A 26,986-nucleotide genomic window follows, 5' to 3' on the forward strand; every position below is an offset into this window, starting at 1 on the left:
CACTTGTTCCGCTTACACGGATAAGTGCCAGGAGGGAGATCAGTGGGGAGGGATGGGGGGGACGAATGGACAAGGGAGTTGTGTAGGGAGCGATCCCTGCGGAATGCAGAGAGGGGGGGAGGGAAAGATGTGCTTAGTGGTGGGATCCCGTTGGAGGTGGCGGAAGTTACGGAGAATAATATGTTGGACCCGGAAGCTGGTGGGGTGGTAGGTGAGGACCAGGGGAACCCTATTCCTAGTGGGGTGGTGGGAGGATGGACAGTTTGTCCCACGCCCATTAGGGAGAAGTCAACGAGCAATCATGCCAGGACCACCAGACTCAAATATTTTCCCCAAGCAGTAAAGCTGATCAACACCTCCACCCACTAACCACCCCTCCCCCAACCACCACTACTAGTTTATCATTTCCTAGCAGTCACCTTATGTACAGACACTCCTGTGTCTAGCATTACTTTATGGACATACAATCAATGTATATAAGCTATCTCAAAGTTTTAAATTTTATTGTGTCTTTTTAAAATTATTGTATTCTTTATCGTGTTGTGTTTTTGTGCTGCATTGAATCCTTTATACTAATGTACTGGAAATGATATTAAACAATCTTGCATCTATCATGTACAGTATAACGTTTATTGTATTATGTTGCATTGTAGGCAGACTTGTATTTATATGATTTGCCTTGCAGTATTTACTCCATCCTAAACTTTCAAGTGGATTCAGCTTCCTCCACTTGTTGCTGCCTGGAGACTTGGGAGGATAAGTGGCTGAGGCAACAAACAGCTGAATTGGTGTCCAGGATGGAGTTGAATTAGAGTAAACAGAAGTTAGATTGGAACTTGGGTGGAAAGTCAGAAATAAACAAATGTGCACCCTAAAGAAAGGAGGCGAAGAATGGATGGCATCTCCTTGTAGAATGTAATGTTTAAAAAAGAGCTAAGGAAGATTAAAAATGACTAAGAGCTGTGTGCGTATTAACTTCTGGATGGAGGATACAGCCTTGGTATAAGATGACGGGGGAATGAAAAGAAAACTCCTGTAAGTGGGTGAAAAGCCGCAGGGAATGGTCAAAAGGTGTAGGAAAAGTCTGCCTTTCTAGAGATGATAGATGGAAGGGGAGAGGAGGAGAAAGGTTCGAAGATAGATGCCAGGCTCACTGAATTGGAACAGCAGGCAGCTGCTACACGAGGTCAACAGGGAAAATTGTGGAGAAAGTGGATGGTAAAGGGTAAGAACACCAGAAAAGGCTGCACACAAGAAAGGAGAAAGGAAATCAAAGGATTTGTAACTACTTAAGAGTATAAATTGAAACAAAATGCTGGAAATCTCAACACAGCTCCCTTACAACTGTCCCAGTTACAATAGGTCGAAGAGCCTTCTTCTGCATCATAATGTTTCCCTGAATAAATGACTGGTTGCAGAGGTTTTGGATGTATTGTTTGAGATCTTCCAAAACTCCCTGTATTCTGGAAAGGTCCCAGTAAATGTAATTTCCCTTCTCTAGATAAAAACAGATGACTAAAAGCATAAAACAAAGTTTGTTAGCTTAAGATCTGTCATTGGAAAATGCTGGAAGCCATTATTAAGGAAGCAGCGGTGGTGCATTTTAAGTCATAATACAATTGGAGAGCACAAATATTATGGTTTATGCAGGAAAGTCATATTCTATTAGAGTTCTACGAGGACATAACTAAATAGACATTTTAATCAACAATATTTTTAAAATTAATTATGAACATTGGCTTCCTGAAACATTGCTAGATCTAACTTTCAAAAACTGGTATATTAGTCAAATAAAATTTCCTTTCATAATTCTATGCTGACTTTGCCTAGTCATTCTGATCTGCTGTCCACATTACCAAGTGCTTACAGCATTCAATCAGTTTTGCTAACACTGCTTGGGCTAAAGTTCAGTTCAACACACACAAAATGCTGGAGGAACTCAACAGGCCAGGCAGCATCTATGAAAAAGAGTAAACAGTCGATGTTTTGGGCTGAGACCCTTCACCATGACTATCTCCTTCCTATCAGGTTGAACCAGTCTGCCCATCCTCATTTACAAGGCGTTTCTGTCCGTAGAACTGCCACTCATTGGATTTTTTTTTTGTTTTTGTTTTTTGCACCATTCTCTGCAAACTGTAAAGACTGTTGTGCATGAAGATCAGGGGAGATCAGCAGTTCCTGAGATTCTCAAACCAACCTGTCTGGAATTAACAATCATTCCACTGTCACCGTCGCTTAAATCACATTTCTTCCCCATTCTGATGTTTGGTCTGAACAACTGAATGTCTAGACTATGTCTACATGCTTTGGCGCATTGAGGTGCTGCCACAGGTTGGGCTGATGAGATATTTTCCCTAATGAGCAGGGGTATAGGTGTACCTAATGGCCACTGTGTCCGAACCTTGTGGACCCACTTCCCACCATGGGGCAAAAGGAGGACCCATCTTTAACCACGTTACTAGTTGGGCTGCAAGACCAAAAACAGTGAAGATAAAAGAAAACAATAAATACACATAAAAGTTGCTGCCTGGCTTGCTGCGTTCACTAGCAACTTTTAAGTGTGTTGCTTGAAATTCCAGCATCTGCAGATTTCCTCATGTTTGCGTAAAGAATAATAAATACTGGCTGAATCTGTGAAACCCATATTCCATATAAAAAATAAATTAAAAGAAATTAATTTTATGCCATGTAAAGACATTCAAAATAAGTTTCAAAATCAAAATCCCTGGACCATGCCTGGCTGTGCAGGGTTCTATTTTCTTTAATTATATACAGAGTAAGACATAGAAAAATAAAATTCAAAACTGGTGTGGACATGGAAAATTAGTTACCACCCTACCCAAAATCCAGGACAATTATACAACCTCATCTCAAAACGATCTAGGGTCCACCCACTGAAGACCTGGATTGCCTAACAGTGTAGCTTTGAGACAAAGCATTCTAAAGAGGGCAAGACTCTTCCCTCCTCACTTGAGCAGGAAAACACAGGAGGCTTGCTTGAAAGAAATTAGATAGGTGCAGTTTCACTCTGGAGGGAACTGGAAGTTTTAGAAGGAAGGAGGCAACTTGTTGTTCCTGAGCTGCCCTGGGCAAGCCTGTGCTTGAGATCCAGCTCAATGTGGAGTCTATGACCCAGGATTGGGAATCAGCTTTAGGGCACGACATTCACCAGATGGAAAGCCCTCTGGATAGGACATTAAAATAAAATAAGCCAGGAAAGTATATTCATTTTTAAGGAAATGTTAGAAGTTACACAGATTGAACAACAAAAAAAAACTTGTTGGTAGGACTCAATGGGGGATCTGTCTGGGCACTGGGTTTCAACCCAAAACATCGACAATTCCTTTCCACCCCACAGATGCTGCTCTTCCAGCAGATTGCTTGTAGCTCCAGATTGCAGCATCGACAGATACTTGTGTCTCCAGCTACCCTATGGGATTGAGCATGTCTGGCTGGAGGACAATGAATGTGGCCAGTAGGTCATGGACTGGGCTGTCAGCAAACGTGAGCAACAGGTCACAGGTTGGAAGGTCAACTGCAGTTGGTAAATGTGCCACTTCGATGCTGAGCTACCCTTCATGTGAAGCCCATCTGCTGGGAAAACTGGAGCTACACGCTTGTCACTCATTCCTGGAAGACCATAACATAGTAGTCGTGTTCTTGAGAAATGCCCCATCTTTGAGGATAGGTGCTGAAACGAGAGAGAACACCATTAGGCACACTGGCCGAGTGACTTCTTCCCTCATCCAGGGATGTTTTCTTTGACCGTCAGTCCAGCAAATCTTTCGTCAGCCGCTTAGTGAAGCTCTTAACAAAGAGGGAAGGAGAAAACATGTCCTGGCATTGGGAAAGATATCGATAGCCGCTAGCTTGTTCACTCCAGTTCAGGATTCAGGAAATGAGAACGATTAGAGGAAAGGCTCTGATTCAGGTACAGTGAGCCACTGTGTAGCAGACTTTAAACAGGAGAGGCTGTATGACAGGAGAAGAGAAGATGGCGTCTCTCCTCCTTAAACTCCTGGTCCTGGGTTGGGGGGGGGGGTAGGAAATGAGATTTAAAAAGAATACTAAAAGAGAGAAATTCAAGGAACTTGATTCTGAACCTTGGAGAGCTGGGGAAGAATTCTGACAGCGAGGCAAGTCATGTGGTCAGTGGGGCTTTTCTACGCATTCCAGATTTGAGATAAAATGGATAAACATTGGCATTTGTTTTTTAAAAAAAAAGAAATTCAAGTAGCAGCTGTGCCAGTCGTGGAACTTTCCCTAAAGCTCCCCTTTTAAATCTGAGAATTTTCCCATGGTGATCACAGGTTCCACCCTACCTGCCAGCTTTGAATGGGCATCTTGGCTACAGTGAGTATCCTTGGAGATGGTTCCTATGGTGACAACAGTCAGGGGCCTTGGCATCTGCAGCTCAAAGAAAGAAAAGGAAAATAACTCCTAAACTTGAAAGGTTTGGGTGGACAGAGAGAGGCCTAGGGTCATGAATACAGATCTCTACCCAACAAGATCAATGCCTTTGTCCAATGACCACGTATCCACTCTGTACTCTGACAAACAATGTTCACTGCTTTTTGTTTGGTAACTGGCTTCACCATCAACCAGCCATTGGCAGGGTGAGGTCTCACACATACTGCCACTGGTCAGTGACAGTCCAAAAATGAAAAGAAAAAACAGGACAGAGCATCCAGGTGGAAGAGGCAATTATGATTTCAGGAAATCTGATTATTGGACTTCTCGACCTTCGAAGTCATCTGACACCTCGCGAAGCCTGAGTAGCATCAGAGAAATCTTCAAGTGGCTGCTGTTGAACTGATCTCTTCTCCCCTCATCACCGAGAGGGAATTCAGCCTGTTGCTTCCAAGATGGGAACACAGAGAACTGAACGAGCCCCAGTTACTTGCCTCTGGGCCGACTCTCCCACTGCACTCACCAGATAGTCACGTGGATAGCATTAAGGCATGCAATGTTAACCTGGCACAAAAAATAATATAGGTTTGTTCTTTCAAATGGTCAGCATGGAGTGTGACATACCCTGATACATCACACGTACCAAGACATTTTTGAATTAGACAGTATTCCACCTGTTAGAATGTGTACAGGTCTACAAACTCTTTATTGGCCCTACTAATAATACAAAACTTGGACATTCGAGATGCCACCCCAAGTGCTGGCACACTGAGCCAACTTACAGGTTAAAGGTAACAGGTAAATAAATAAATGCAATAGCTGAAAATACAGGCAGTGAGATATCCTGCAAAGCAATTTACGTTTTTTGAACCATTCCCGGGCTTGGAAACAGAGACTGGGTACATAGCAAAATTCTCCCTCACTGATCCCATCGAACACCCCTGGGACAAGTACAGCACAGGCCCGATACAGATTACAGCTCTCTTTCAATGTCCAGAATAACGATCAAGAAAGATGTTCTAACTTCATTAAATACACCCAAACAGGCGAAAGTTAATTGACTGGAATGTTCGGCCCTTGGGGCCAGCTTCTTCGGATTGTGATAGAGAAGGTGATGTGGCAGGTCACTCACTGAGGGTCTCTGCAAAGTTGGGGGGGCACCTCTCCAGTGGTGAGCAGCAGGGACGAGTTGGCGATGGTTCGTCCCAGTTGGTGCGGCCTCTGGTGGCAAGTCTGGGCACTGTCGGTGTGCGACAAGGCTGGGAGGATCTCCGGCCTGTCCCTGGCTCCATCATACCTGTCCGTACTCGAGAGGAAAGGTATGGGGAGGGGGCGGGGGCTTTCTTTACCTCATTCAGGAGCGCTCAAGGCCAGAGGTGAGAAGATGCCATCCTCCCCTCGGCTCTCACTTTCAGCTATGGGCACTGTATACAGGGGAGAGTTACAACAAGCACTTCCATCAGGACCAGGGGCACGCAGCCTGTTTGACACTTAGACCCATGTGAACAGAAAGGATGAGAAAGGGGCACATAAATTTGCACCTTTCGGTCTCACCAATGACCACTTCCATGTTGCTAGCCACTCAAACGTTAGGCTGGTTCTTGCACTTGGGGAATGAACCACCCCCCCACCCCTGGCTCTCCTCCCGTCACTGATACTGAAGGGCAACAGACTGCTGCCAGTGTCAGAATGCCGGCTGCTTTTTGCTATCTCTGGGTTATTGGACCAGAGCCTATAGGTGCAGATCTATCGAAATCGGTGAGACAAGCGATGCAGGACAGCCTACAGCTGCGGACTCCGGAGCCATTAACGCAGCTACTTGGACAGCTTCCAGCAAAGTGTGCAACGGAAACCTGGAGTTTATACGAGGAGAGAAGTGTGTGTGTGTGTGTGTGTGTGTGTGTGTGTGTGTGTGTGTACATACACACACACACACACACACACACACACGTATAGTTATATATATGCATGGCACTTGTGCACAAGTATGTGACAGGATCTTCTCAGGCGGAGCAGCATTTCAGCCCGGGGTACGGCGTGGGCCTCTCTCACTGCTGCTTACACCCTTCCTTCTTCTCCTTTGATTTCTGTCTCGCCAACCTCTCTTCCTGCCGCCGGGTCGGCGGGACAAATGCGGGCTCGGAGGGCTCGTCCAGGTAGTCGTAGAAACCGTCTGGTGGCACGGCACGGGAGCGAGGCAGCCCTGCGGCAGGGGGAAGAGTGGAAGTTTCCATTTAGCCAGCGGGAAGGCATCAATACAGAGAATATTGGATAAGCTGCAAGTGGCTGGAGTTGGCCTGGGGGCAGGGCTGATTTGGACACACAGCTCTTGCCCTATAAGAAGTTACCTGGTGGAACAGGACGGACTGTCTCCGGCGAACACTTGGCATTTTTGGTTTTAAAGGTTGGATCTATCTCTTCAGCGACATTTCTTGGAAACAGGTATCTACAGCAAAATGTTAAAAAAAAAAGCATTAAAAATTTATTTTAAGAGACGCTGATGAATAGCTCTAAAAACGCAATAGCTATGGAAACAGTGAGTGTATTAACAGTCCCTAGCACGGGCTATATTTAGACACAGATTTCTGATTCACTCTGTGGGTGGAACTATATTTCATTTAATGATAACAGATGAAGCTCGCAGCTCAGGAAGCTCTGCCAAAGAAACAACTCAACACAGCTTGTGACCCTTCTACAGGACAAATACAAGACCATTTCAAGTCTCTATTCCGCCACTCCATCATAGCTGATTTATTATCCCTCTTAACCCTATTTCCTGCCTTCTCCCTGTAACCACCGATGCCCTTACTCAGCAAGAACCTAGCAACCTCCGCTTTAAGTGTATCCAATGACTTGTCCTCCACAGTGATGAATTCCACAGATCCACCACACTCTGACTAACGGAATTCCTCATCTCTGCTCATAAGGGACGTTCTTGCATTCTGTGCCCTCTGGTCCTAGACGCGCCCACTATTGGAAACACCCTCTCAGCATTCACTATCTTGGTAGGTGAGTTGGTCTCTGCTGTACTGGTGGTTGGGGTTAATACAGATGCCATGGTTTAGGGCAAGGTGGAGGCTCCATTCATGCTAACACTGGAGCCACTGCACCCAGTTAATTCTCAGTAACTCCAAGCTTCAGGTTTACATAGCTGTAGGTAACTTGGAATAGTCCTCAGGAGAGGCAATCAGTAGCTTCAGGAGCAAAAGTCTGGGATGAAGCAGAGGACATTCACGTGTAGGATTTTGTGAATAAAACATTCAAGATCGTTTTCTGTGCTTAACAAGCGCTGCTGCCCTTTTCTTCCATTACAAACAGTCGCCTTACACTGATGTCATTACGTCAGACAGTCTCTTAAAGTGAACACACAACTCAATGATGGTGTTTGTCAATTATGTGGAACAGTTTCTATTATGGACAATGTGTGTCATCTGTTACCCATTACATTACGCTATACAGGCCCCCAGCCCAGAATTCATCAAAAACTGGCATTCTGAGTCTGTCTGGAGCTTGTACTCGGGTTCGATGTGCCTAGGTTGGAGTAACCGCAGGCATCTCTGGCTCGTCCATGTGCTGACACGCGCATGGTCACCTTGTGATGCTGGGGGTATGGTAGTGGAACCATTCAGGACTCGGTGGGCTGGTTTAAGGTGATCGATAGAAATATATTCAGGTTTACCCTTCTTATCTATGATAAAAGTCTTTTTGTCCCCTCCCAAAATGCAGAACCAGACGTTGTAAGGGCGCTTAAGGGAGTGTTGGCAGACAAAGACGAACGAGGTAGAACGCAGGTGAACTGGAACTCAGGAGTGCTGTACACCATGAAGGGAGGCAGGAATAGGTGTAAAAGAATTGAGTTTATGGAGGACGGTGGGATGATGCTGAGGTGCTGAGTAGGTGGTCGTGGCATCAGGAATAAAATCACCCGGCACCCATAGTGGCTGGCTGTATACCAACTCAGCTGCAGAGGACTGCGGCTCCTCTTTTGGAGCCGTTCTGAGCCCCCAGTAGATGATCGTGCCGACACTCATCTGTCAGGAAGGAATCTTTAAGGTGAAACCGTCCACACAAGCCACTAGACTGTGGGTGATATGCGGTGGTGCGATGTAGTGGAACTACTGAGACGCAACAACGTAGTAAAATGTGGTACTGTCCATGGTGATTTCTCACTGGGTGAACTGGGCTTCCAATTTTGCGAAATACATGGTAGCACGCTGCTCCTAAAACTCCGGCAGCTTCAAAGCAGCTGTGTTGGTCGACATGTTGTTGAGTAACTCTGGAATTGTCCGAGGGTGTCGGGGTCACCAGTGTAGGATTTTGTGAATGAAACATGGGAGAGTCATTTTACATGTTTAACAAAATCCTCAGCCCTTTACAAACAAGCCAAAAGCAGTCGCCCTACACTGACGTCATTACATCGAACTCCATCTCTCAAAGTGAACACAACTCAATGACAGCGTTTGCGAATTATGTAGAACAGTTTCTGTTATGAACAATATGTATCTCTGTCACCCATTACATTACCCAACACACTAACTCCCCTTCAGTGTGATGGCGACTGGTGCCACTCCCCCCATCCCCCCCGTCACACGGGTGTGTACCTTGACTGCTGCAACTGTTCCGTTGGTGACGACCCTCGCTCTGGACTCTGCCCACCACTGGGAGATGGGAATCCTTCCGAATTTAGCCGCTCCTGGCGAGAGAAGCCCATTCGACTCTAAAGGTTGAAGGTGATTGGGTCAAAGCCGTTTCAGTCACACAGCCCGATTTCAACCCTCATCCCCCAACCATCTCATTTTTAAAGGAACCGCACAGGTGAAGGGAGTTTCTGGTTGAACACCCACACTCCAAATGTCTAGATCCCAGTCACTGAGGAGACAATGCATTCAGCTTTAGGCCTTTGGGTGAACTGAGTTCATCCATCTCTTGAGCCAACTACTGTTATTTATTGTGCAGGAGTAATTGGACTGGATGGTCAACAGAAAAGGTAAAGGAGGTGAGGTTAAGAATGACAGTCAGAAATAACACTGGCTTGGAGAATCAAAAATATAGAATGTGTTCCCAAGAAGCAACATGGCTGCGAGTTGTATTTCAGCCTCCAACCAGTGGGGGCGATGTAGGGACAGCATCAAACAGGGAAGTCGGGGTACGTGCAGTGTGGACACCATAGAGATCAGTGATTTTAACCTCTTTAAAGTGACCAATGAAGGGACTGCAACAGCTCCACGTTCTTGTCCCCAGCGTAAGAACATAGAAATAGACCAACCCAACCATGGCTCATGAAATTCGTTAAGGACAAAGAGGCGTTATATAAAATTGTCAGATTAAGTAAGAAGTGTGAGGGGTGGGAGCAAGTTTTAAATTCGGCAAAAGTGAACTAGGAGATTGTTAAATAGAGAAAAAAAAGAGTACGGAGTAAATTTGGAAGGAACATAAAAGTAGACTGTAAAACTTCTGCAAGTATGTAAAAAAAAATTAGAAAAAATATGTACTTTCCTTAAAATCAGAAATGGGAAAAGGTGGAACAAAAGTATGGCAAAGCAAATAGACAAATACTTTGGTTCAGTCTTTGAGGAAGAAGACATTAATAACTTCCCAGAACTATTAGTGACCCAAGATTGTAATCATGAGGAAGAATTATACCAAAATAGAATCAGCACACAATAGCAAACAAGTCTCATACATCAACCGTCTCGACTTCAACACTCCTCTCTCCATTTCCAACCTCACCCCTTCCAAACACTTGGCTCTTCACTCCCTCTACACCAATCCTAACCTCACCATCAAACCTGCAGATAAGGACTGTAGTAGTCTGGCAGAATCACCTCTACCTTGCTGAGGCCCAGCACCAACTCTCAGACACCTCTTCTTACTTACCTCTCGAACAGGATCCCACTAAGGAACACCAGGCCATTGTCTCCCACACCATCACCAACCTTATTGACTTCTGGGGATTTCCCATCCACCGCCACCAACCTCAATTTCTGCACCCTGCACCTCCCGTTGCAACCTCCTACCCAAGATCCACAAACCTGCTTGTCCAGGTAGACTCATTGGTTCAGCTTGTTCCTCCCCCCACTGAACTCATATTGACATACCTCAACTCTGTCTCATCCCCCACTAGTTCAGTCCCTTCCTATTTACATCCATGACACCTCACACACTCTGGATCTTTTCAAGGATTTCAGGTTCCCTGGCCCCCATCGTCTTATTTTTACTATGGATGTCCAGTCCCTCTACACCTCCATCCCCCATCAAGAAGGCCTCAAAGCTCTCCGTTTCTTTCTGGACACCAGACCTAACCAGTTCCCCTGCACCACCACTCTCCTCTGCCTAGTGGAACTTTTCCTCACTCTAAATAATTTCTCCTTTGGCTCCTCCCACTTCCTTCAAACAAAAGGAGTAGCCACGGGCACTTGCATGGGTCCCAGCTGTGCCTGCCTGTTTGTCGGCTAATGAAACAGTCTATGTTCCAAGCCTACCCTGGTGACCATCCTGCACTTTTCCTGTGATACATCAACAACTGCATTGGTGCTGCTTCCTACACCCATTCTGAACTCGTTGACTTAATCCATTTTGCCTCTGACTTCCACCCTGTCCTCAAATTCACCTGGTCCATTTCTGACAATTCCCTTCCCTTTCTCGATCTCACTTTCTCCGTCTCCAGAGAGAACTTACCCACCGATGTCTATTACAAACTCACGGACTCTCACAGCTACCTGGACTATACCTCGTCCCACCCTGCTACTTGTAAAAACATTATCCCCTTTTCTCAATTCATCCATCTCCATGGCAACTGCTCTCAGGATGAGACTTCTCATTCTAGAACAAAGGAGATGTCCTCCTTTTTCAAAGAAAGGGACTTCCCATCCTCCACCATCAACGCTGCCCCAACTGCATCTTTTCCATTTTACTCATATCTGTTCTTACCCCGTCCTCCTGCCACCCTACCAGGAATAAGGTTCCTCTTGTCCTCACCTATCACCCCACCAGCGTCCGCATCCAGCACATAATTCTCCGAAACTTCTGCCACCTCGAATGGGATCCCACCACCAAGCACATCTCTCCCTCCCCCGACTTTCTCTTTCCACAGGGATCGCTCTTTACGCGACTCCCTTGTCCATTTGTCCCTCCCCACTGATCTCCCTCCTGGCACCTATCCTTCTAAGCTCTGTACTTCATCCCTCCCTCTGGTGTTTCTCTCTCCCCTCCCCACACCTTTTAAATCTCCTCCTCAGCTCTTTTTCTCCAGTCCTGCCGAAGGGTTTCGGCCCGAAATGTCAACTGTACTTTTTTCCATAGATGCTGCCTGGCCTGCTGAGTTCCTCCAGCATTGTGTACGTGTTGGTCAGTACATAACAGTGCCAAATACAAAAGCAACAGAAAACCAAGAAATCCCCAGGACCCGATTTTCTGCATCCCAGTGCCACGAAAGAGGGAGCTGTTGGAATAATGGATGCATTGGTTGTAGTCTTCTCAAATTCTATTAATTGTGGAATGGTTCCTGCAGGCTGGAGAGTGGCAAATATAATCGGAGTATTTAAAGAGGATGGGAGAGAAAACAGAAAACTATAGACTCATTATCTGGCAACAGTAGCGATGGAATTGCTGCAATCTATCACAATACATGTGATAACAAAGCAGCCAGAAAATACCGAGAGAATTAAACAAAGTTGGATTCATGTAAGGGAAATGGCGTTTGATAAACTTACTGGAGTTTTCTTTGAAAACATAACTGATAGAACAGGTAAGGGAGAACCTGTGGTTGTGGTGCTCCTAAGGCCTCTGAAGTCCCAGATAAAAAGTATAAAAGGGATTGGGGGTAATATCCTGGCAGGGATTTAAAAATGGGTGCAGACAGGAAACAACGGGGGAAGTGGGTATTGTTTCCAGAGTGCACAGAGTTCAGTGTTGGGCCCCAATTATTAACCACAAAAATCAGTGACTGGGCTGAGGGAAGCCAATGTTTCTAAATTTACTACTGACACAAGGTGGGTGGACGTGTGATTTGTGAGGAATACAGAAAGAGCTTCAAGGTGATTTAGATAAATTTGAGTGAACGGAAGATTAAACGCTGTGCAACACGGACACATATTGAATTATTCATGATGGCAGCAAAAAAAAAAACCAAAGGCAGAGTATTAATTTAATGGAGATAGATATGGAAATGTTGACACTCAAAAGGGATCTGTGTGTCCTTGTACACCAGCCACTGAAAGCAAATATGCAAATAATTTGACGGTCTTCGCTGCAAGAGGCTTGGAGTACAGGTGCGAGGCGCTTTACTGTAATTCAGCTGGGTCTCCGTGAGACCACAGTTGGAGTGTTGCATGTGCAGGTTCAATCTTTTCTACATAACTGCCATCAGGGGAACTTACCAGATGGACTACAACAAGGTGGGCTTGCCCAGTGAGGAAGGATGGGATTGACTAGCCCTGTACTTTGGGAAGATTGAGACAAGATCTCATTGAAAGGTACAGAATTTTGACAGGGTTTGATGGACTGGATGCGGGGTGGGGGTGTGTGGCAGCACAATAGTAGAGCTGGTAGAGTCTCTACTTCGCAGCACCAGAGACGCAGGTTCAATGCTGACTTCAGATCAGAAACAGGTTTAATATCACTGGCATGTGTTGTGAAATTTGTTAACTTAGCAGCAGCAGTTCAATGCAATGCTTGATAATATAGAAAGAAAAAAATGAGTAAATATATGTGCAAAAACAAGTTATTTTTAAAAAAAAGAGAGGTGGTGTTCATGGGTTCAATGTCCATTGTATGCTAAGGGGAAGAAGCGGTTCCTGAATCACTGAGTGTGTGTGTGTGTGCCTTCAGGCTCCTGTACCTCCGTCCTGAGGGTAACAATGAGAAGAGGACCCGTCCTGGGTGATGGAGGCCCGTAGTAATGGAAGTCGCCTTTCTGAGGCACCGCTCCTTGAAGATGTCAGGTACTGTCTGTGAGCACCTTGCCAGTTCCTTCTGAGACGGCATAGGTTTCCTCCAGCTCTGGATCTCCCTGACATCGCAAAGATGCGTGTTGTGGTGGATTAATTGGCCACAGTAAATTCCACCCCACCACCCTGCCCCCACCAGTGCATGGGGTGGGTGGTAGGTAGAATCCGGGGCAAGTTAATGAGAAAGTGAAGAAGAGTGAAATAAAATGGAATTCGTATAGGTTTAGTGTAAGTAGTGTTTGATAGCGGAAGTGGGCCTGGTGGTCCGAAGAGCCTGTTTTCCTGTGCTGTGTGACTGCATGATGTTTCCCTTGGCCGTGCAACCCAGAACCGGGGGCCAGTGGAGATACGAGGTGAAACTTCTTCACTCAGAGGGTAGTGAACCTGTGGAATTCTCCACCACAGAAGCCAGGTCCATGAACATAGTCAAGAAGCAGACAGTTTTTTTTTGGGTACAAAAGGAGTCAATGGACTTCAGGAGTCTGCAGGAGATGAAGGATAAGGCAAGACTGTGCTGAATGGTGATGCAGGCCGAGACGCCTGCACAATTTTTCCCTCAGACCATAAAAACATAGGAGCAGAATTAGGCTGTTCAACCTTTCGAGTCGGTCCCACCATTCAACCCTTACTAATAAAGAATGGGCCAGGCTCAGCTTTAAATACACCCAATGACTTGGCCCCCACAGCCGTTTGGGCCACTGAATTCCACAGGTTCAATATTTCTCCTGCCAGACGTGGAATACTCTTCCTTACCCGCCTTTCCCACCTCTCCGGGGAATTGTCGCCATCTCCGGAGCACGCTCTCCTGAGCTCCTTGGACTGCTTGTGGGCTTTCAGCTCCTGTCTTTGGATGTACCGGGCAATTTCCTGAAAGTCACAAATTTGGTCTCGGTTAGGGCTTAGTTTTTGGCATCAAAGGCAATGCAAGAGGAACAACTGTTTGCATATGGGAGTGTGGGGGTGGGATGGGGAACTGGACTGGGATGTGGTAACCATAGAAAGGGTGCAGGGGAGATTTACAAGGATGCTGCCTGGATTGGGGAGCATGCCTTATGAGAATAGATTGAGTGAACTTGGCCTTCTCTTCTTGGAGCGACGGAGGATGACAGGTGACCTGTTAGAGGTGTATAAGATGATGAGAGGCATTGATCATATGGATAGTCAGAGGCTTTTTCCTGGGGCTGAAATGGCTAGTACGAGAGGGCACAATTTTAAGGTGCTTGGAAGTAGGTACAGAGGAGATGTCAGGGGTAAGTTGTTGTGTTTTTTTTAAACGCAGAGAGTGGTGAGTGTGTGGAATGGGCTGCTGGCGACGGTGGTGGAGGCGGATATGATTGGGTCTTTCTCCTGGATAGGTAGGTGGAGCTTAGAAAAATAGAGGGCTATGGGTAACCTTAGGTAATTTCTAAAGTAGGGACATGTTCGGCACAGCATTGTGGGCCGAAGAGCCTGTATTGTGCTGTAGGTTTTCTATGTTTCTATGAACACCAGCACACACACAGTTCAAATGCAGGCTCTCAATCCAAATCATCGACTATTCCTCTGCCTCCACAGATGCTACTGGACACACTGAGTTTCATCAGCAGTTTGACTTTAGTTAACACTTTTAAGTTATTGTTTTTGAAAAGGATCCTGCAAATAAATTCAAAAACTGCAAATGCAGGCCAGTGGAAAACTAAAAATCCTGCACAGTGGTTCACTCTGGTGTGGGGACTGGATACAAACTAATGATCTACATTATCCCATCAAAACTCCTGGGACAATTTGGCATGGGTTGGATATGGAGCAAAGGTCTCCTTACAATGTCTCACGTGAGGACTGAGAATGCAATTCTCAGCATTTTATCAAATACACAAAATAAGTAAAAGTTAGATCGGCGCCCGAGTCTCTGCAGCCAGGCTCGAACCTGCGACTGTGTTACCCACTGGGCTAAGGCTGGCACCTACCATTTCGCCACGGGGAAAGGGATGAAAGAGAGAACCATGGGGCCAAGAATATCAGGCTCCTTGGTTGCAGTCCACACCCTTTTCCCGCAGAGGGAAAAGTCACTGGAGCTAATCCTAGATTCAGTGTCTGGGAAACAGTTCAAAACTGACCAGTGTCTACCCACTGCCTGGGTATGCCCCACGCCTCAGTGGTACCCTCCTGGAGGTCAGAGCCTCACCGGCTGACTCTGGGAATAATCCAGGCCAGTGCCTGATCTAAAGTCAACGCGTGGATGGGAAAGGTTGAGAGGAATATGGACCAATCACAAGCAAGTGGGATGGGCTGGCATGGACCAATAGGGCCAAAGGGCCTGTTGACTCTAAGACAATTGAGGGACAACATCCGGGGCAGGTTCTCTGTCTGAGAGTTTGCCCCCACCCGGCCACATAACACCGATTACATTGGGCAATGAGGCTCCAGCTCACTAACACCCGACATTAGCCCTTCTCATCCTGACCAAGAGTGTGGAGCAACTCTTGGGTGATACCAATCTACCCAACCCTGTGCAGAAAGTCCTGAGAAACCACATCTCCCGCCCTGAGAGATTTACCTCATCCTGTGCAACCTGGGCAGTGCGAAAGTCCTCCTCTTGATTCTTTTGGCTCCTTGATTTCTGTAAGAGATTTTTTTATTTTAAAACTTAAGCTTGAATTTATTAGAGAGACAAATTACTGACAGTGAAAACAAAGGAAGTGCGGTACTGTGCCCAAACCTCTCCCTTTTCCGATGATAGACCATTTCAAGTCCTGAGTGTCACTCTGACAAAAAGCACCATCTCTTTTTCCTTCTCTACCTCACATGGATCCACAGTAAAACCTTAACACAGGTCAGACCCCATCTGTCCTCCTTATAAAAGCAGGATTCCCAACCTTTTTTTTAATACCTTGCACCCTCACTATTAACCGAGGGACACAAACAACAGGAATTCTGCAGATGCTGGAAATTCAAGCAACACACATCAAAGTTGCTGGTGAACGCAGCAGGCTGGGCAGCATCTCTAGGAAGACGTGCAGTCGACGTTTCAGGCCGAGACCCTTCGTCAGGACTAACTGAAGGAAGAGTGAGTAAGGGATTTGAAAGTTGGAGGGGGAGAGGGAGATCCAAAATGATAGGAGAAGACAGGAGGGGGAGGGATGGAGCAAAGAGCTGGACAGGTGATAGGCAAAAGGGAGTATCCTGTCTTCTCCTATCATTTTGGATCTCCCCCTCCCCCTCCAACTTTCAAATCCCTTACTCACTCTTCCTTCAGTTAGTCCTAACGAAGGGTCTCGGCCTGAAACGTCGACTGCACCTCTTCCTAGAGATGCTGCCTGGCCTGCTGCGTTCACCAGCAACTTTGATGTGCGTTGCTATTAACCGAGGGAACCTGTTTTAAAGCATTAAAACTTGTTCTCAAAGTACAACTTCCCAAAATGCACCAAAATTGGAAAATTAGGGAAGGTGACCAAACAATAGGGTTTAAGGTGGCGGGGGCGGGGGGGGGTGTTGAAGAATGAGCGAGAGAAGGACACGGAAGCTCTGGGAGGAATTTACAGAGTTGAAGGCCAGCCACAGCCCCCAGCTGTGAAGCGATTCCGAGAGGCAGAGATTTCACCGGGTTATTTGTCCCCTCCTCGGGATCAGGACCTCTCTGACAATGCTGTCCACCCGCAATATCCATTAAGAAAGTGGTAACGAGCGAACTTCTCAAACCATTGTCGTTCTAGTGAAGGGACTCCCACTGGGCTGTTGGGCAGACAGTTACAGGATTTAGACGCAGCGTTCACAAAGGATTAGCGAACAGGACCTACAAGTGGTGGAATTTCCTTGTCCGCATGTGTCATAGTTGTGGTGCTGTAATAATAGCAGAGGGTGTGCAGCTGAAATGCATTCTGTATACACACTGTAGCCACTGAATGACAGAGGCAGGGGAACGAATGTTTAATGTGTGAATGTGATGGAAATCATGCAGGCTACTTTCTCCTGGCTGCTATAATATAATTACAACATCAGACTTCTCAACAATCTGATAGCTCAGAAGATGGGTCCTTCAACCGACATCGGACCTGCTGTTGTGGCCATTGTACTCATGAGGCCGGTCCAGTTGAGTTTCTAATCAATGGTGACCTACATGACGTTGAGAGAGAGGATATCGGTGGTAAAGCCAATGTCAAGGGTGGGTGATCAGATTCTGTGGGCAGAGTCAAGATGGTACTGGTGAATTACTTACCAGGCTACTTACAAAACTTCAAAGTAAACTTTTTCTGAATCACTCTCACTGCAATCTGCAGCCTGCAACTTCCCTTTAAGCAACTTATTTTTGAACTCTCTTAATGAACTAGCAATTTCACAATCTTATAAAGGATTTGGTGGACTTAAATCTCAGAAATGCAGTTACAGCACCTTTAAGTGAAGGCACATTGCCATGGGTGGAAGTGGGGGGAGGAGGGGAGGACTCTAAGCCGGGCTGAAATGCTGAGGAATGGAACTCCCTCTACCCAGAATCTTGGAAAACAAGTTTGAAGACGTAAGGGCATGATTGCTCCTTCGGAAGGAAATGAGCCATTGACGTGTTCTGTGTTTCACGGAAAGGTGGCTCACTCCAGACACTCTCACTTGTCGGTAAGACCTAAGGGCTTCTCAATACACTGGATGGATTTGGCAACTGATTCGGAGAAGGCAAAGGATGGGGTTCTGGGTTTCAAAATAAACTCTTTATCATGCTCGGACCCAGCGTCTTGTTCCCCCAACCTGGAATATCTGATGATTAAGTGCCAACCATCCTACTTATCAAGGCAGTTCTCACCCGTGATCCTGACCGCAGGGTACATACCGTCAAAAGCAGACACTAAAACAAACACTCGATGTCTGATTGCTGTGATTAGCGAACAAGAAACAACCTACCCTGATGCCTTCCAAATCATTGTTGGGGACTTCAGACAGGCTTGTTTGAGGAAAACTCTGCCCAGTTATCAACATGTCACCTGCAGCACCAGGGATCCCAGCACACTTGACCGATGTTACACTATTATTAGGAACACCTACTGTTCCATGCCCAAACTGCATTTCAGGAAATCTGATCACTCAGCTGTCCTCCTCCTCCCACCTACATAGAGGCAGAGGCTAAAGAGCACGACTCCAGAGACGAGGGCAACAGGGAGGTGTCGCCTGAGGCAGAGGAATGGCTCTGGGGTTGCTTCAAGTCAATGGACTGGATCGTGTTTAAGAACTCATCAGAAGATCTGAACGAATGCACGATCATCACAGACTTCATAAAAACAGTTGTAGGCAAGTGTGTCCCCACAAAGTCATTCAGAGTCCTCCCTAACCAGAAGCCTTGGATGAATCTTGAGATCTGCAATCTGCTGAGGACCAGATCAGTGGCATTTAGGTCTGGTGACCAAATTAAATGCAAGAGTTTCAAGGTACAATTTCCAGAAAGCCATCTCATGTGCGATGTGGCAATTCTGGACCAAACTTGAGTCACTGAAGGATGCTCGACAGTTGTGGCAGGGCTCGAATGCTATCGCCTCCTACAAAGTGAAGCCAAACAACATAGGTGACAACAAGGCTTCGCTCCCAGATGAACTCAATGCTTCTATGCTTGCTTTCACCATCAAAACATGGAGGCACCTTTACCAACTCCGTAGCCCCCGATGACCCTGTGATTTCAGTCTCTGAGGCCAACATGAGACCATCCTTCAGATGAGCATCCAGCCCAGACAGGGGACCTGGCCGAGTACTAAAGACTTGTGCTGATCACCTGGCTGGACTGTTCAGTGAGATCTTTAACCTCTCACTTCAGCAGGTTTCAATTATACTGGTGCCTAACAAGAATGTGCTAACCTGTCTCCACGATTATCATCCAGTAGCACTTACATCCGCTATGATGAAGTGCTTTGAGAGGTTGGTGATGAAACATGTCAACTCCTGCCTGAGAATCGACTTGGATCTGCTCCAATTTGCCAACCATCACAACAGGTCAACAGCAGATGCCATTTCATTGGATCCTCACTCAATCGTGGAACATTTGAACAGTGAAGATGAATACATCAGGATGCCTTTCACTGACCATAGCTCAGCAATCAATACTCTCATCCCCTCAAAACTAATCAATAAACTTCAAAGCCTAAACCTCAATGCCTCCTTGTGTGACCGGATTCACGATTTCCTCACTTGTCGACACAAACCACTTCATTTGCCAAGGAGTTCTGTCTCCACTTGGGTGGAAGTAGAGCTCTGAGCCCTTTGGTATCCACTGACATCCAACTCACCAGAGCTCCTTGATGACATAATTAGTCAAGTGCTGCCTAGATGAGAGTGACTTCTTGATGAAGTCAGTCTCTGCACACGCCTGGAATTCAGACCTTCGGTCCATGTTCAGACCAAGTCTTTGATAAGTTTGTCGGCGTATGGGGGAAGCCAAGGCATCTGGCAAAGCCCAAAATGAGCATCGGTGAACCAGCAGCATTGCCGACAACCGTTTCCCTTACCGTCCCATGGATTGAGAGGGGAGTGATTAGGTGATAACTCGCAGGGCAGGTCATCCCGCCTTTGATATGAGGTACACTGATTAACTTTCCCCAGTGTTAAGAAAATGCTGGTATTGTAATTATACTGGAAAAACTTGGCTACAGGCATGGAGTTGTAGAGTAGAAGACTTCCATATAGATAGGATATTGACTGATTCACGGGAACCAGTAGTAGTCTCTTGTGGAGTTAACTGAATCATTTAAAGTCAGGTTTGTTTAGTGGTGTGGTGGAGAGCCTAGGAGGAAGCAAAGATTGATCACTTCATTGACAAGTGCTTCTATTTTTTGGTACTACTCAGCGATGGTGGGGCCCGGTAACTGAGGATGGGGAGTCCTTGGAACCTCCTCCTGCTGTTTGATTGATCACCAGAATCAAGAGGATTGTCAAGCTGGTCGGTGCACGTGGGTAAACGTCATCCCATCACATGCTGAATAGCCTATGTCCCTGAATAACTGCATTGCCACGTCACCCTGAGTTTTGCCTAGTGCTGCTCCCAGAAGTGCCCTGACTACCTACTGAACGGAGTCTGCTGCTCTGTTGGCCGATGCTAGCAGGGGTGGGGGAGGGTTACAGGGAACTCTCGGGAAACATTACACGACAATTAAAGACTATTTGGTTGAGAGGGACTGAAAGTCGGAGGCCTGACACCTGCCATCTCTGAGAGTCCAGGAGCCAGGACTGAAAGACGGAGGCCCAGAGACAGCTGGTCCTGGGGTTAAAGGTGCGTGCGTGATTTACGTGCATATGTACATACTGAGGGGAAAGGGGCTTGCTCACTGTTGTGTTGTTGCTGCTGCTTGCGTTCTTCTGCTGAACACTGTGGACATGCTACGTTGGCACTGGAACGTGTGCCGGCACTGGCAGGCTGCCCTCAGTACACCTTTAGATTGCGTTGGTTGTTCAGCAAAAGACGCATTTCGCTGTGCGTTGTTAGCTACGTGCGAAAGATAAAGAATGTGAATTTGAATCCGATAGACGATGCGACAGAGCAATCTAGCCCCTCACGAATGATGATGAACAACACCACCCCCCCACCCAGAGAGCTCTAATCAATCCCACATACCAGCTGCATCATCCTCACTTCTTCCTCCTCCTGTAGGAGACGGGCCAGTGCCTCGTCCCTCTGCAGCTGCTCCTCATCAACGCCATACTCATCTCTGATATTCAGCTCTGCAACCTTCCGGTCCAGGGAGTGCCCCTCCTGTCCACGCCACAGTTTCTTCCCTGGTTAAGACGAGAAGCAAAAAATGAAGCAATGACCAGACGTGCGATTTGTGTCGGTGTGGTAGGTCAAAGGATTGTGGAGCACCAACAGAAATGGAATTTGACTGTTCCACTGTGGGGGTATCACAGGCAAGATCCCCCTGTGGACATTATGCAGGAGGGGGTGACTGGTGATGTGGTTGTGCAGTGCTGGGGTTTTCTGTCAGACCAGGAAGTAACAGAAATGGTTTCTGGGCTGGGTTGTACCACTCAGGAAACTTCACTGCTCGCCTGTCAGCACGAATCACATCGTGTGTATGGCTTTGCGCAAACTCAGTTCCGAGAGTGGTAGTTGGCCAAAATCAGGTTCTGTACTTCCAACAGAGGGCCCCAAGGTCAGGGTCCCCAAAGCCCAGACTGTAGGGCTCACTCCATAGTGGGGCGGTTTGAAGTGGACCTCTCTGAGAGTGTCCCAAGCCCAGCCTGGAGCCCGGACCCAAAGAAGTCTTTATCTCCCAAATCTCTGCCCAGCTACGTCCTTACTGACCCTCACACCCACCATTTATCCGATCCAGCACCCCGACACCAGCCTCACTCCATCCTGATTCATGACTCCCCCCCCCCCACCCACTTCACTACCATTTGAGATACAGATTCTGGACAACAAGACCTGACCGCACACCCCCCCACCAAACACACACACCACCAGCGATCGCTTGCAGTCCACCGTCACTCTGTTCACATGATCCAAGTGGTGCAGGGTTTGAAGGGGGGCAGCTTGTCAGAAGCCAGTTCGGAAACAGCAGACACCCCGGGCGGTTTTGTGTCACAGACCCACAGGTAACCCCTCCCTACGACGGCCAGTGAACCCACCAGTGAATGTCTGGCGTCCAATCGCTTTGAGTTCCCCTTGCCACGTCTGATGCCGGAGGTCTACCTCATCACCTCCTGGCACAACGTCCTCCCCAGAGGGTGAAGTGTGAACACGGGGGTCTTTGGCCAAGTGACTTCAGCTGCCCTCCTTACATGGAATCCAGTCGAAGGTGCGTGTCCCTGCCCCTTCCGTTAAACCCAGCTGGAAGGAGAGAGCGCCAAAGCTCGCCCTTCCCATGAGAGATCAGGCTGTAGGTCTCAAAAAGTGTTTAAAGCTTGGAGGCAGATCAATAGGTAAAAACCCATTCTGCTGGTGAATAACTTCTCATTACCAAGAAAAAGAGATGCTGAATTATTTCATTCGGGAATGAATCCTCGAGGTGGAAATTTGGAAACTGATTACCACTAACAACACTCTTGTATCTGTGCCTGCATATGCCCAACTCCCACCAGGAGGTGAGCCAGCAGAACCTCTGGGGTGGCACAACCCAGCCGGAAACCACTCCTGTCACTCCCCAGTCTGATGGAAAACTACAGTCTGCACAAGTCACACAGCAGGTTGTGTAACAGTGTCAGTCATCAGGGTGTCTCTGTACGTTTCCTCTGCTTCCTTCCACATTCCGAAGAAGGGTTAGGTTAGTCGTGGGCATCGGATGCATGTCAATATGTGCAGTTGCACCACACCCCCAGCACGACATCAGACTGTGTTGGTCACTGACGCAAGCTACGCATTCCACCGTATGTTTCAACGCACATGTCAGAAATAGAGTTAATCTTCCTTTCACCCCTCCTGCACCTGTTGCCCTCCGTGACTATTGATAAAGCTTTCACCAGGGAGGCAAAGGTGAAGAGGAAGGGATCTGAGGGTAGGTCTGCGGAAATGGCTCTCGGACAGTCAGCCCTGGTGCAATGGGATAAGAGGGTCTGCTCCGCGTAGTGACATTGATTGAGCTGATCGGGGACAAGTCAGCGTCTCACTGCCCTCCCAGCCGCAGGGGGCATTCGTGCCTCAGCGGGCCGTGTCCTGACCGGAATTCTGGGACCACCTGGGGGAGCCCCACACTGCCAGCGGTGCGGCTTGTAATGAGGGCTGAAAAATAATGCCTTGGGGTACTTGGGAAGCGATCTCCTCACCCAGGGGGCAGGGGGTCTCTGGGCCACAGGAGCTCAGCTGATGTGTGTACTCAAGGCAGCGATGGGGAGGAGAATAGATATTAATGACATGGTGGCGCTCACGCAGGGAAAGGGAGCCAGGGTAAAGTTCAGCCATACTCCTACTAATCGCAGGGCAGGCTCAACATGTTCCTGTCTCTCTTGCTCTCACGTGAGAAGAGACCTTGCTAGATTACTGCTTGTGGGAGCTTGCTGTGCACAAACTGGCTCCCTCATTATCACAGAGTTAACAGCAAGAGTAATTCATTGACAGTGATGTCCTCTGAGGCTGGACTTGCTGTAAGGCGCTATCAAAATACACGGATGTGGCCCTGGTTTACCCCTCTGTCGGTATGCCTCTTGTCTGGTTCCGTACACCTCAGCCTCCAGTGTGAGTCTCCTCTGGTTCCTCAGCTCTTCCTCCTCCTGCAGCCTCCGGGCCACCTCCTAAAACACAAACACATGGAACCGATTAGTCACAGCTCTGCTCTGAGACACATGGCCCAAAAAAAGTCCCTTTGAGTTCATAGACACAAGAATGAAAATGCCATGCATGTTGCATGGGGCAGTTATTACACGAAAGCAAAAAGTGACGGTGCGTCAGGGCAGGCAGGGAGAGGGCAAAAAATTGACACGGATGCCCAGTTCAGCTTGATGTTCGGTAACAATGGGGAACAGGGTCAGCTTGACAGGGAAGAACAGACAGGTCAACCACAAGGTATGGCTGGCGAGTGTCAGCACCTTCAGGGGAGGGGTCTGAACCCCAGTGAGAGTCAGCACCTTCAGGGGAGGGGTCTGAACCCCAGTGAGTCAGCACCTTCAGGGGAGGGGTCTGAACCCCAGTGAGAGTCACACCTTTGACGACATTTTAAGCAGAGACATTCAAGAGGGCAGTCCGATGCAGATGATAAGACATGCGAGTCGGTGGGGAATTTTAGCAAACTTTGACGTGAAGTGAAACAGTGATCAGTTTGTTTACCAGGAAGCAGAGTTTCATAGCAGCACTGCGTGTGTCCAAAGCAAAACCAAAACTAGGAGACTGGGCCAGTGATAAATCACACAGATCTTAGTGAAAGAGGCTTTACAATAATGTGGGGACTGACTGCCTCCACTTCTGATCACCACCACCACATGAGTAACAGTAATTACTCACCGGGATTACTAACTGGCCATAAAAATACTGGGACCCTTGTCCTCGTGTGGCCCACGGGATCTGGGGTTAACAGGGGAAATTCAGAAATGAGATACTCTCCTCAGCCTTCCCTAGTGCTGTGAAATCCCTCCATCTTACTGTTCTCTGAGCTCTTTGCAGCCAGGTGCCGGGCAGAGGAGTGAAAATATAAGTGGGCAGGTCAACTAAGCAGAAAACTAGCACTTGAAGTTTAATCAAGAAAAGGGAGAGGGTAGAAACTCAGTTAGAGAGTGGTGCAAAAAGACCCACAAGGCAGCGTGCAGAATGTAGCAACGTTAGAGGAAATGTCTACAGATGCTTGTAGGTGCAGGGCAGGTTGAGAGGCGGTTAAAGAAATGAATGGGATGTTATCATTTATTTGTTGAGGCATTGAATATGAACAGAAAGGTTATATAGGGACAGAAAAACCTGAGAAAGCAGTGGAGATGTGGATCAGTTTGTTTCACAGGAAACAGAGGAGTGGTCCAAAAGAAAACCAAAGCTCACAGAGACTAGAACAGCGACAGACAGCACGGATCTCTGAGACAGAGCTTACACTAAAGTGGAGGTTAACTGCCTCCGCGTCTGATCGGCAGTGACAATTACGCACTGACTTTACTAACTGTCCATCACAGACATAGACTCTCACCCTCCCTGTGTCCAGGGGTTCCTGGGAGAGGCAATTTATGAGGACGTTGTCAGGAATGGAAAACTGAATTGGTTTGGATTATTTCCTTTGGAACATACAAGCTGGGGGAGGGGGAGAGAAGAGGGACCCAAGATGCACGAAATGATTGGTGGGGGAGATTGAGGGGGTGAAACAGATGAAGTGAATAGGAAGGATCCTTTGCCCTTATTGAAGAGGTGCAGAAAAATCAGGGGAGGCAGGAGGCTGTGAAAATAAACCACCAGCTTGGGTGCACGCAGTGTCTCCCCTTCGATTCTTTAACCCCTTCCCCAATAAAAAGATACATAATGATTACATTTGCTGCCAAGTGAAGCAGCAAATGATTTTATACAATCTGAGAGCATTGAGGTGTTATCACAGGAAATTCCATAATTGCACCGTTATGCAATTAAACACGTTATATTCAATCAGAATCAGGTTTAATAGCACCAGCATATGTCGTGAAATTTGCTAACTATGCAGCAGCAGTACAATGCAATACAGAATAACAAAGAAAAAGAGAACTGGGAACTACAGTAGTATATATATTAAATAGTTAAATAAGTAGCGCCAAAAAAAGGAAATTAAAAAAAAAAGCGAGCTAGTGTTCACGGGTTCGATACCCTTTCAGAAATCAGAAGGGAGAGGGGAAGAAGCTGTTCCTGAATCACTAAGCATGTGCTTTCAGGCTATTGTACCTCCCCCCCCCGATGGTAGCAATGAGAAGAGGGCATGATCTGGGTGGTGGAGGTCCTTAATAATGGATCCCACCTTTCTGAGGTATCACTCCTGGATTCTACAGAGGCTAGTGCCCATGATGAAGCTGACTAATTTGGTAACTCTCTGCAGCTTACTTTGATCCTGTGTAGTAGCCCCCCCCCTCCACCTCCCATACCAGACAGTGATGCAGGCAGTTAGGATGCTCTCCAAGGTACATACCAAATCTCCTCAAACTCCTAATGAAATATAGCTGCCGGCTTGCCTTCTTTATAGCTGAATCGATATGCTGGGTCCAGCCTGGGTCCTCAGATATATTCACACCCAGGAACTTGAAATGTCTCACTCCCTCCACTTCTGATCCCTCTGTGAGGACTGGTGTGTGTTCCCTACCCTCTCTGAAGTCCACAATCAGTTCTTTTGTCTTCCTGACGTTGAGTACAAGGTTGTTGCTGCAACACCACGCAACTAGCTGGTATACCTCGCCCCTGTACGCCTTCTCGTCACCATCTGAGATTCTGCCAACATCAGCAAATTTATAGATGGCATTTGAGCTATGCCTAGCCACACAGTCATGGGTATAGAGAAAAAAGATCAGTGAAAGTAGATCAATAAAAGTTACTTTGTTTCTCCAAATTCCTGAGTGAGACAAGTAGTCTGAAATTATATTTGTGTTCGGCTTCATAACCACAAAAATTTCTGAGGAAGCAACATTTTTGAAAAAAAAATCTGCCGTTCGGTGTAATTATTGTTATTAATTCATTAATCAATGATAACCTCTGCTCAAAATTAGCGTGGCACATGAGAGAATTGTCGTGAATATTATCGCCAATTTAGGTACAGGCTCTCAAAAGATGGCATGCTGGCCTTCATAACAAGGGGAATTGTGTATAGGAGCAAAGTGGTCCTTCTGCAGTTGTACAGGGCCCTGGTGAGACCACACCTGGAATATTGTGTACATTTTTGGTCTCCAAATCTAGTGTCTATAAAAGGGTTCGCCACCCCTGACCTAGAGTATGATTGGGGCTCTGGAACTCATTGCCTCAAAGGGTGATGAAGCCTTCAGGAAATGTATGTGCGGGGTCCTGTAATCCCACTGTCTTAAGTAGCAAAAATCTCTTACTAGCTCTTCTTTCAGTTAGTCCTGACAAAGGGTCTCAGCCCGAAACGTCGACTGTACCTCTTCCTAGAGATGCTGCCTGGCCCGCTGCGTTCACCAGCAACTTTTATGTGTGTTGCCTCAAGTTGGGTCAGCATACTAGGATGGGCAGAATAGCCTCCTTCTGTATGATGAATGTCCTATGATTCTACAATTCATGTTATGCTCCCATCAACAGATAATCTGTC

The 26,986-nt window shown here is 47.0% G+C and overlaps 1 protein-coding gene across 4 annotated transcripts in view; it reads right to left on the reverse strand.

Annotated features, from left to right (window-relative positions):
• Nucleotides 1–5,078: 5,078 nt before the first annotated feature.
• The window catches only part of ccdc187 (coiled-coil domain containing 187), a 58,381-nt gene continuing 36,473 nt past the window's right edge, over nt 5,079–26,986 (reverse strand). For all 4 annotated transcript variants that reach the window (XM_063033427.1, XM_063033429.1, XM_063033430.1 and 1 more), the window contains exons 6-12: nt 23,426–23,531; nt 20,920–21,080; nt 15,895–15,957; nt 14,112–14,225; nt 9,012–9,127; nt 6,759–6,856; nt 5,079–6,613 (exon numbers count right to left, since the gene is read on the reverse strand). In XM_063033427.1, the coding sequence (XP_062889497.1) occupies nt 6,459–6,613; nt 6,759–6,856; nt 9,012–9,127; nt 14,112–14,225; nt 15,895–15,957; nt 20,920–21,080; nt 23,426–23,531 (813 nt within the window). In that variant the 3' untranslated portion in view covers nt 5,079–6,458. The remainder of the gene's footprint in view (nt 6,614–6,758; nt 6,857–9,011; nt 9,128–14,111; nt 14,226–15,894; nt 15,958–20,919; nt 21,081–23,425; nt 23,532–26,986) is intronic.

This window comes from Mobula hypostoma, chromosome 25 (assembly GCF_963921235.1).
Source record: "Mobula hypostoma chromosome 25, sMobHyp1.1, whole genome shotgun sequence".
Lineage (NCBI taxonomy): Eukaryota > Metazoa > Chordata > Chondrichthyes > Myliobatiformes > Myliobatidae > Mobula > Mobula hypostoma.